This window comes from Prunus dulcis, chromosome 1 (assembly GCF_902201215.1).
Source record: "Prunus dulcis chromosome 1, ALMONDv2, whole genome shotgun sequence".
Lineage (NCBI taxonomy): Eukaryota > Viridiplantae > Streptophyta > Magnoliopsida > Rosales > Rosaceae > Prunus > Prunus dulcis.
In genome coordinates this window covers 27011953-27022514 of record NC_047650.1, presented here as the reverse complement: position 1 = coordinate 27022514, position 10562 = coordinate 27011953, and the positions used below count along the sequence as shown (strand labels likewise).

General features: G+C 38.1%; 1 protein-coding gene across 1 annotated transcript; it reads left to right on the top strand.

Annotated features, from left to right (window-relative positions):
- Positions 1–2272: 2272 nt before the first annotated feature.
- On the top strand, positions 2273–9174 carry LOC117613973 (PR5-like receptor kinase). Its single transcript, XM_034342619.1, has 3 exons — positions 2273–3106; positions 7306–7347; positions 7916–9174. Exon 3 carries the CDS (start codon positions 7939–7941, stop codon positions 9043–9045), a length of 1107 nt encoding a protein of 368 aa, XP_034198510.1. The 5' UTR covers positions 2273–3106; positions 7306–7347; positions 7916–7938; the 3' UTR covers positions 9046–9174.
- The last annotated feature ends 1388 nt before the right edge of the window (positions 9175–10562 follow it).

The window sequence follows — 10562 nt, the reverse complement described above, 5'->3', positions numbered from 1 at the left end:
GAAGTCACCAACAGGAACGTGGCTATCCTTTTTTCTTCCTTGGTTTTGATTGTTCACAAACAATCCCCAGATGAAGAATTCAAAGGATAGGCTGCACAAACGTGGCCTCCCTTTTCAAGTACAATTTATTTTTATCTGCTGTGAGATTAAACCCTCAGTGATTTTGTTTGTGGGTTTTGTACCCAAATTGGATTTATGCTCTTGAGAACTTACTGAATGAATTTTATGCCCAAAAATAGATATACCATTTAGGGTATTTGATTGAGGGTTACACACCCATGATGGATTTTGTATCCAATATTTTGTATCCATTTCAAAGGATTTTCTTTTGCTCGGCAGAGCTTTGTTAAACAGAAATCCTTTCATGGATTTGTTGTTCATGATTTAAGGGTTGCCACCCATTATGGATTTATCATCCAAGAGAAGGATTTTAGGGTTGCCACCCAACAAGAATTAATTGACAGGATCAATCTACCTGTGAAAATGTCTCTTCTTGTATTTGTGCTCCTGCCATTTTCCTTCTGCAACAATTTTCTTCTTCTGTCGTCTTCTCCTATTTTTTTCTGTCCTCCTCCCTTTTTTTTATTTCTCTTTAATGCAGAATATTTATATTAAAAAAATGAATAACCAACTCCCCCAAAAATAGGAGCCACTCAACCCACTTAAACATTTTCATTGGTTGGAGACCCCCACCTTTTTCCAAACTTCCCCCCACCTTTTTTTTAATCCCACGTTCCAATGTGATTTTTTTTATTCCAACACGAGTATCGTGAATGAGGAAGACAAAGTAAGAGCAAGGAAGATGGTAATAGTGAGCCTGTGGTGCATACAAACAGACCCTTCAAACAGGCCAGCGATGAAAGATGTGATAGATATGTTGGAAGGCAGTGTTGATTGCTTGCAGATACCACCCAAGCAATACTTGTCTTCTCCTCCAAAATCCCCCGCAGGTTCTTCTACAGCTACATTGGTCTCAATACAATAGAACGTCCCCTGTATTTTACTTGAACACTTCCATGTTTATGGATAATGAACTGTATGCTTATGAAGTTTGCTAGGTGTGGATCGAACATGTGGACTATTTTATTAGTGTTGCTCATAGGGCCAGTGACTAGAATATAAATCGGTGAAGTGCCATTGAGTTTATCTGTCTTCCTCTAAATGGCAGATAAGATAGAGTGCTTTGAATTGAGACGTTCAATCATTATAACACCTAGGTGGGGATATTGTATCATGTGTTGATGTTCAATCATTATAACACTTCCGAGGTGCCATTGAGTTTATGGTGCTGGATATGGTGGCTATCTTTGTTCGGCATAATAGTGTGTGAGGTGAAGAAGAGGCGACGGGGCTTAATAGGTGAAGGAGCCAGCTGGGCTGGTAGAGAAAGAGGGGATTCAAGTGTCATTCTCCACAGACGGCGCCAAACTGTTGATGTTCAAAATGACCCGTCCAATATTGAGTCCAACTTAGTGATGAGGTGTGTGGTGTCTTCAGCAGGGAAGAAGGCTAGGACCTTTGGTAAGAGGAGAACCTGCAGAAGACAAAGTAAGAGAAGCAGTCGTTAAGCTTCGGACACCGGTGTGGTGCCAGCCGAAGGCTCTCCGATGTTTAAGTTAACTATAAGTGATAACTCTGGCAGAGTAACAGTAAATGTGAGAAAGTAGTTACCCTTTTTACTTGGGTACTGTTCCCTATTTATAGGGAAGTAAAAGTGGAAGGTTTACACAAAGTTTCAATGTGGGACTTTGTGCAAGTCGTGGTGGTGGTGACACGTGTCCTGGAGATTAGATTCGGCAACTAGGGCCTTCGGCAGTCGGGAGCTTCGGTAGGTGCTTCGCACCTCGGAAGAAAGTCTTCCTTCAGTAAGGGAGAAGGCGTATCTACCTTTGGTGCTAGTCGTTTTGAAGTTGGGTATACTCAATTGATTATGGTGTAAACACCATGCAGTAATTGTTTTGCACAAAGACCACCAAACCTGAACAGGTGTTTTCCTTACCAAACTGAAAGAAAACAAATAAACACAAGTCTTGCATATCGAATTTCCAAGTCAACTGACGTGTTTAATTAAGTCTTGAAGAAATATATTGTGAAGAAAGAATAGTCTCCAAAAGCCTGGTTTTCATTTCAAATTCCAAAGTCTAATATGTGAGGCAGCCTTCTGAGACTCAAAAGCTGTCAAACTGTCAGAGCCAAAGACTTCGATTGGGGAATTATCAAGTCAAAGCTATCCTCCTCCAAATACAACTCGCAACACTATTACTAATATTATTATTATTATTATAATTCCCTCTCTGCCATAATTTACAATATCTCAAATGAATCAAAACCTCTGCATCCTCATTTTGATGTTTCTCCTCCTAACAGAAGCCTCATTTGCTCTGGACTTTTACTACCAAAACTGCAGTGTGCCCGTAAGTTGTGGCCGCTAAAACATTAGCTATCCATTCTACATCCAAGGCAGGCAAGAATCCTTCTGTGGGTACCCGGAAGGTCTTCCAGCTCTCTTGCCATGGAGATGGTGAAGATGCCTACCCACTTCTCCAATTGTCTGGTAACAATTACATCATCCACAACATCGATTACCAAAGAAAGTCTCTTCTTGTCTCAAATTCTCTGCTTTCAGGCTACTTAGAAAGCACTGCTTGTAACAATGATATTTCATCACTCCATAACTTAACCCTTCCCAATGATCAGTTCGAGTTGGCTTCAAACCAAGCTGACTTCTTTTTGCTCTACAATTGCAACTCTTCTGTGGTTGAGTCATTTCCAAAGTACAAAGTCGGTTGCTTTGATCAGGCAACTAACAAAACCAGAAGTAATACTTCAGTTCTGGCTCTGCCTCGGGATGAATATCCAAAATTAGGAAGTGACAAGTGTAGAGGAGAAGTGGTGGTGGCTCATGCTAGAGGAGGGTATGAGAATGGTGAGGTGGGATTAATACAAGAGGTTTTGAGCAGAGGGTTTGAGCTGAATTGGTTTGCTAGTGACTGCAGCCGCTGCCAAGACAGTGGAGGGAGGTGCGGCTTCAATTACACAACCTACCATTTTAGGTGTCTCTGCCCACGGCAGACTTTTTCTTTGCGCTGTGGTTCGTACGATGAGGGTTAGTATTTTTTTATTTTTTTTTGTTTTGCCCTACTCTTGCCTCTGTTTCTCGAGAAATTATAGAGTGAAACTGTATCACCACGTCAGTTGGTGATACTCCCACTCAAAATCTCACATGTATTTTTTTTAATTAAAATATATTTTACAACTGAACTTTGGCTTACAACTTTACCCTTCAACTTTAATGACCCTAACCTTTTCCCCCTCCGGCTTCCCTGTGCTATGCCTCTGCTATCGACGCCACACAACCCTCTTCCCTTTCCCCTCCCAGCCACCCACCCCGGCCTTCCCTACCACTCCAAATTCCCACCCCCTCTCTCTCCCTCTCATTTTCGGTGAAAATTTAAACCCATTAAAAAAAAAAAGCCAAAAATCTTAAAAATATGTGCAAACCCATTAAACATGAAACCGTAAATCTTAAATAAATAAAAACCACTAGTGAAAGAAGGGAAGATTGACGTTATGGGCAACCAGGAATTAATTGTGTTATAGAGCAAGTCATTGGGGCGGGGCTTGATGAAGGAAATCCACCAAAAATCTCCCCATTCTACATCAGATTCTTCTTCTTCCTCACCATCTTCATTATCAGCTTTCATTCAAGGTCTTTTTAAAAGAGTAAGAAGTGAAATTTTCAGAGATTACCCATCTTCTTTAGCTTCAAGGGTGTCTCCAGAGATAAAATGGTAGAGTTTGACTAGATTTTGTTTATGGGTTTTGAGTCATTTGACAATAGAAGTTCTTTAGATTCATTAACTATGAAGACAGTGAAGGCTGGGGTAGGTGGCGAGAGAGGAGGGAAGACGTGTGGTGTTGCAGATAGCAGGCATAGTGTAGGGAAGAAGACGGTGGACAGGGAAGACGGTGGGGAGGGGTTTGAGTGATTAAAGTTAAAGGGTAAAGTTGGAAGCCAAAGTCTAGTTGTAAAATATATTTTATTTATTTTTAAAAAAATACATGTGGCAGATTTTGAATGGAAGTATCACCAACTGACGTGGTGATACAGTATCACTCTATAATTTCTCATGTTTCTATTTCTCTGTACATGAAACTATTATGAATTGTTAGATGATTATTCTGCTATCAGATAATCATCTTGCAAAAAATAAAAAATAAAAAAATAAAAAAACAAAAAGTAGAAAAATCGCCACTCTTGGGTATACACGACATTGAATATCAAACCTTACAAAAGCAAATCTTGAACATCTAAACAAAAATAAAATAAAGTAAAATTTGATGCAGATTTGAAGTTCTATCTATATAAAAAAATGATACAATATCCCATTTAATGACATTGTAAACATAAGATGCATAAGTGTCACAATCTGCGAAAGGAAAAACATAATAATTGAGAAGCATTCACATTTTCAATAAATAAGATTAGAGAAGTAGGCAAATTGGTGATAAGAACATAACTTTAGAATTAGCCTGAAAAAAGTAGTAGGATCGTATAGTTCATTTGATTCATGAACAATGTTTTAATTCACCACCAATTTTATTAATACAAAAAAAAAAAAAAAATCCTTTCCATATATATAGAACAAGTTTGTTCCCAACTAGTCTGATGTCTAAACATATGCTTAAGGGATGTTTGACTTTAAATTGCATTTAGACACTTTTGATCACATAAAACTTGAGACATTGAGATAACTGAGGAGTTCATAAAAGATGTTTTGGAGTATCAAAGTAATTTTGGCGACGAATTATTACACTAAATTGGCGTGCACGATGATTTTCAACGACTTTGTTCCGTGTAAAAGGCAAATGTTAGTATGCTAATACAAGAATGAAAATCACAAACCAACTAAACAATATAAGTAATAAATAAATCAAGGTAAGGATGAATTAGCGTGGTTCAGCAATATGCCTACGTCCAAGGGTGTTATGAAAGAATAGATGTGCATACCAGAGTAAATGGTATATGCATAAATCATGATCACAATAAATGTGCATGAACATCATCATGTTCAATTCAATTCCAATTTTGTCCAGGCCGGCCGGTTCAATCAATAATGGAATGATTTCTTCCCCAACATTCTAATGAATTTGATTTGTGATTTTTCTTCCGTCTTCAATTTAATTAGTCCTATTTTTATCTGTTTATTAAGTGCAATTTTCTAATACAATGACGATTTTGCTAAGTACCTTTAGTATGCCAAACTCTGTAGCTAAGGTCTAAATAGGTAACGTAATTGCTAAGTACCTTCAGTATGCCAAACTTTCTCACGAAAAGCTAGTTTATATATTCCTAAATGCACGGCATAAATTTGTCTTTTCCTTTCTTTGATCAGCTTCAGCGGCGCAATTGCTGGTCTCATGGTTATAGTGGTTATTCTTTACTGCTTAGGGATAAAGTATTTTCACTAAGAGTAATTCCACCAGTTTGTCATTTGTTATGGCAAGGGGGGATAGGGTAGGTTACTATTCACGTGAATAGTGGCTGTCATTGCAAAAGGTTGTTGTGTTTTCACCGATTGTCATGGCAACAACTATTCACATGAGATATGAGGAGAGAAATTTATATAGAGTTTAGTGTGAGAAGTGAAACCTGCTTTTTATAATGAAGAAGATGGGTTTAGTTTAGGTGCGTGAGGGAGAGAGGAGAGAGAGAGTTATTGAAGAATTTGTTTATTTTATATTTTAAACAAACAATAATGCAAATATGGAAATACACTCAATATTTTATTGGCTATTAAAAATATTGTTTTAATTTTTTAAGTGAGAGAGAAGTGATACATGTCATGAAGATAAGTGAGAAGATCAAAGAATGTTAAGAGAGAAAATTGTTAGTATGGAAAATTGGACTGTGTCAAATGCTGATCACGAGTCAGGAGAAGTTGTTATCTTTGCTACCGTAATGTGTGGTTCAAAGGAGTTGCAAGGTGATCTCTTTTTTAAGACCATGATTTCAATTTTGAATGTTATCATCATGGGCTGAAAAGTCAAGGGGTCAAGTCTTTCTTTCTACTGCTGGTCAATGGGGAAGATGAGAAGGAAACTCCCTCATGGGAGTCTTGTTTTTAAGCCAACCAATCAACAGTGTGTTTATCAAGCATACGATTTCAATATTTTACATGGAAAGTAGCCCCACCTTGCACTAGTTTCAACCTAGTTGTACGAGTCTTCCCCTTCCAATTTCCAAGTCAACTAGCGTGTTAAACACAGAATGAACTTAATATATTGTGAAGCAAGAATGGAAGTAAACAATTCAGCAGTCTTGTTCTGAACTTGAGAAGTAGATCCTTTTGTTTTTGTTTTTGTTTTTCCGTGGTGCTTTAGTTCTGGCTCTTCAGTTCAGCTGGGAATTTCTCGATGGCTCCCGTGGCTTTGTTTATTTTCTCTCTTCTCACTCATCTCGTGGTTCTTCACTCTATTGAAGAGTTGAAAATCAACAAAGGCTGTTCTCCCGAAGAATGTCAGACGCATCCTCCTGAATGCGGCTGGTTGTTCACAGTTAATTGTTCTGATCGAGATAATCCGAGGATCCAATTGAAAGAGGAAGGATACTGGCATGAATTTGAGATCATCCCTGAACCAAATATGATTTTTATCAATGACCGCAAGCTTGAGCAGCGTTTGAAAACAAATCACTGCAATGATCAAGTTTTCAACGACTTGAGGCTTCCCGACCCTTCTCCAGTCTTTGATGAATTATTCGCACCCAATCTGACCCTCATCAAATGCAGCACCCCACTCAACGATACAGAGCTTATCGACGGCTGCAGAAATCATAACTATACTTACTATACTACTTCGCCTGATCATAGTTTACTAAGTCCCCCACCATCGTGTTCCGTGTTTCACATGCCCAGGGATCCATATAAACCTTTCTTCAATCTCTCTGCATTGACTACTACGTTTCACCTTGAATTTCGAGTAAGAGAAGAATGCCATGTTGACAAGGGAAAATTTAAATGTTCCGTTAGAGAAAAAGGTATTTACATCGGAATAGATGTAAATCAAATTAGATGCTTCCCGCATTTACATGACCCTTCGTTATTTATCCATTTCCATTCAACTCTCAAAAAAGGAAAGAGTCTGTTGAAAATACTTTGTATTCGGTACAAACACACACACACACGCAAGTACATATGAGTTTTTAAATGATCGTTATGCACTATCTTGTTTTTGTTGAATGCCAATTATATATATGCCACTTCAATCTTCTTTGCTTCAGCTAACAAAATTTTCATTTTGCAGTTTATGTTGCAGGAGATAAATTGGGATTGAAGCTAGGACTAGGTAAGATTGATATCTCTGAAGTTAAATATATAATTGATCTCATCTAGGACAACTGTTAGAACCCAGAAAGGAAATCAAATCAGTCCCAAGTGCCTCTCAACAGAGGATTACTTTTCTAAGGATACATGAAATGAACAAGCTTTGAATATTACCATTCTGGCAGTGACGTAAATTCACTTTCATTGATGCCTCCTTTCCCACGTTTTGCACGTAAAAGATTGGGGAAGTAAATTGAATGCTCTGTAAAAGATAACCTTGATCAAATTTAGCAACCCCTGGTATAAACTGTTCTGTAACTGTTTCATAATTTGACTCCATACAGTCCCTTGGTTAAAAGTTGATCTCTCTCACTTGCATGTTTTTGGTTAATGTGTACATTTTTATTGATTGTGGAGGTTTTATAGCACATCTCTCAAATTTAAACAGTTAAAAACACGTGAACAACAGTGATTCTTTGGATGTTTTTGCCTGCCAGACTTTCTCAGGAAAAAAAAAACTGGAATGCTAGCTGATATATTCTAAAATGCATTGCATAAATTTGTCATTTCCTTTCTTTTATCATCTTCAGCAGCAGGTGCAGTTGCTGGTCTCATGGTTCTAGTTGTTATTGTTTGCTGCTTAAAGAGAAAGTTAGCATATGATAGCTTTATTTTCTTCTGGAAGAATCAAGGCCAAGATCGTCAAATTGTTGAGGCCTTTCTAAGGAGCTATGGGCCACTTCAAGTTAGAAGATATAGCTATTTGGAGGTCAAGAAAATGACCAATTCCTTCAAAGAAAAATTAGGAAAAGGGGGCTACGGTAGTGTATACAAGGGAAAATCAAATGACGGCAGTCTTGTAGCGGTGAAGGTCTTGAGCAAATTAAAAGGTAATGGAGAAGAATTTATGAATGAGGTGGCAGCCATTAGTCGCACTTCCCATGTCAACATAGTAAGCTTGTTGGGGTTTTGTTTTGAGGGTTCAGAAAAAGCTCTCATCTATGAATTCATGCCTAACGGCTCACTTGAGAAGTTCATATTTGATGCAAATTCCCCCAACAGAGATCATGATCATCACTTGGGATGGGAGCAATTGGATCAAATTTCACTCGGCATTGCTCGAGGATTGGAGTATTTACATCGGGGTTGCAATGCAAGAATTCTGCATTTTGACATCAAGCCTCATAACATTCTTCTTGATGAAAATTTCACACCAAAAGTCTCTGATTTTGGCCTTGCTAAGATATGCAACATGAAAGAGAGCATTGTGTCAATGGCGTGTGCAAGAGGCACTGCTGGCTACATTGCTCCAGAAGTATTCTGTAGGAATTTTGGAGCGGTCTCGCACAAGTCAGATGTATATAGCTACGGGATGATGCTTTCGGAGATGGTTGGAGGAAGAAGGAACATCAATGCCGAAGCTGAAGATACAAGTGAAATATATTTTCCACACTGGATTTACAAGCGTATTGAACTTGATGAAGAACTTGGTCTGCCGAGCATAATGAATGAGGAAGACAAAGTAAGAGCAAGGAAGATGATAATAGTGAGCTTGTGGTGCATACAAACAGACCCTTCAAACAGGCCAGCGATGAAACAAGTGATAGATATGTTGGAAGGCAGCGTTGATTGCTTGCAGATACCACCCAAGCCTTACTTGTCTTCTCCACCAAAGTACGCCGTAGGTTCTTCTACTGCTACATTGGTCTCAACACAATAGAACGTACCCTGCATTTTACTTGAACACATTTATGTTTCTGAATAATGGAACGAGTTTGCACAGAACTGTATGATTATGAACTTTATCATCAGGTGTGGACTATAATGAATGCAAGGGTTTATCTTTTTATTATTATTATAATAGAGCTGCTAATCTGCTAAGTCAATGGGTCTACATATAACGGCAAATGCTGATCTTTGAATCAAAGTATGAGCCAGCTGGGTCAACTGAGTCAGCCTCAATTCAAAGTTTAAGGTCCAGTCACAAGCCCAATAAATGCCTAAAATAGCCCAATCAAAATATAATGTATGCAAAGCTTTATCTTTTTTTTTAAAAAAAAAAAAATTAAAACTATTATTATTTATATAAACGATATTAGAAGAGCACGAATAGAACATAGGATCTCGAGTGTAGGAGTAAATACTCTTAATTATTTGAGTTACAAGCCCCTAATGTTAGGCTTTATCTTGAGTTATCAGAAGATTATAAATTACCAAAAACCAAAAACCAAAAACCAAAATAGAAAAAGATATGAAGAGTATAGCAGGGAGGGATAGAATTTGATAAGAAAACTCTTAGAATGGTATTCATAGATCAAGCAAGCAATCACATCATGTCAAGAGTTTTATGGCGCCCTGATGAAAAGGTTGGCCCCATGTTTAAGTTGGAGTCAAATTCCTGCAATTGTTCCAGTCACATTTGAACCGAAAAGATAGATACTATGCACAAAATGCCCTACATAACATTGAAGACTTCGACTAAAAAAAAACATTGAAGACAAAAACACTAGCAGTTGTTTAATATCGCGCTCCCTTCAACCCCACCTCCAAATTAAAGACGTTAAATTTAAAGTCGTCTCCTAACTTAACTATGCATGCTCTCACTACTATTCTTTCTAATCATGGTTTAACCATCTATTTCTAGTATCAAATCTAACTTTAGACCAACCATGTACGATGTGGCCCAAAGTAACAAATTAATAATCAATTAATGCTACTTTTGACAAACACAAGTTTGCATTTCGAGATGTGAAGAATGAAGAAGGAAAAAGTGATAATAAGATGCTCGAAAACGCACCCGCGGCTTATGATGAGTTTATGAAATTTCGGGTTTTCCAGCCATTGTGAAATTCACGTTAGGCAAGAAAATTACTGATTGATTTTATTCTAACGATGACGGGGAAAGCAAAAGATTGGCCCAAGGGAACCAGATGGTGGAGCTTCTGTCGTCCTTCAAGCAAACCTTTTTCATGCTTAATTACCAGATTGCCCTCGTATTTAATCTGGTTTGTAGATGTTTTGGTCAAATCCATAAATTAAAAATAAATAACGCATTGACATGTGAATGCTTGATCTGATGCGAGGTAGGGCACGCGCATCAGAAGATCGTGTGAGTACGGAAGATCGTCTGATTTACGGGACAAGTTTCACACTTTTGGCATGATTTCGGAGCGCCCAGTCCCCACGTGTCCTCTCCTCGTCCATTCCGAAATACTAGCCTGCTGCCAGGCACAAATA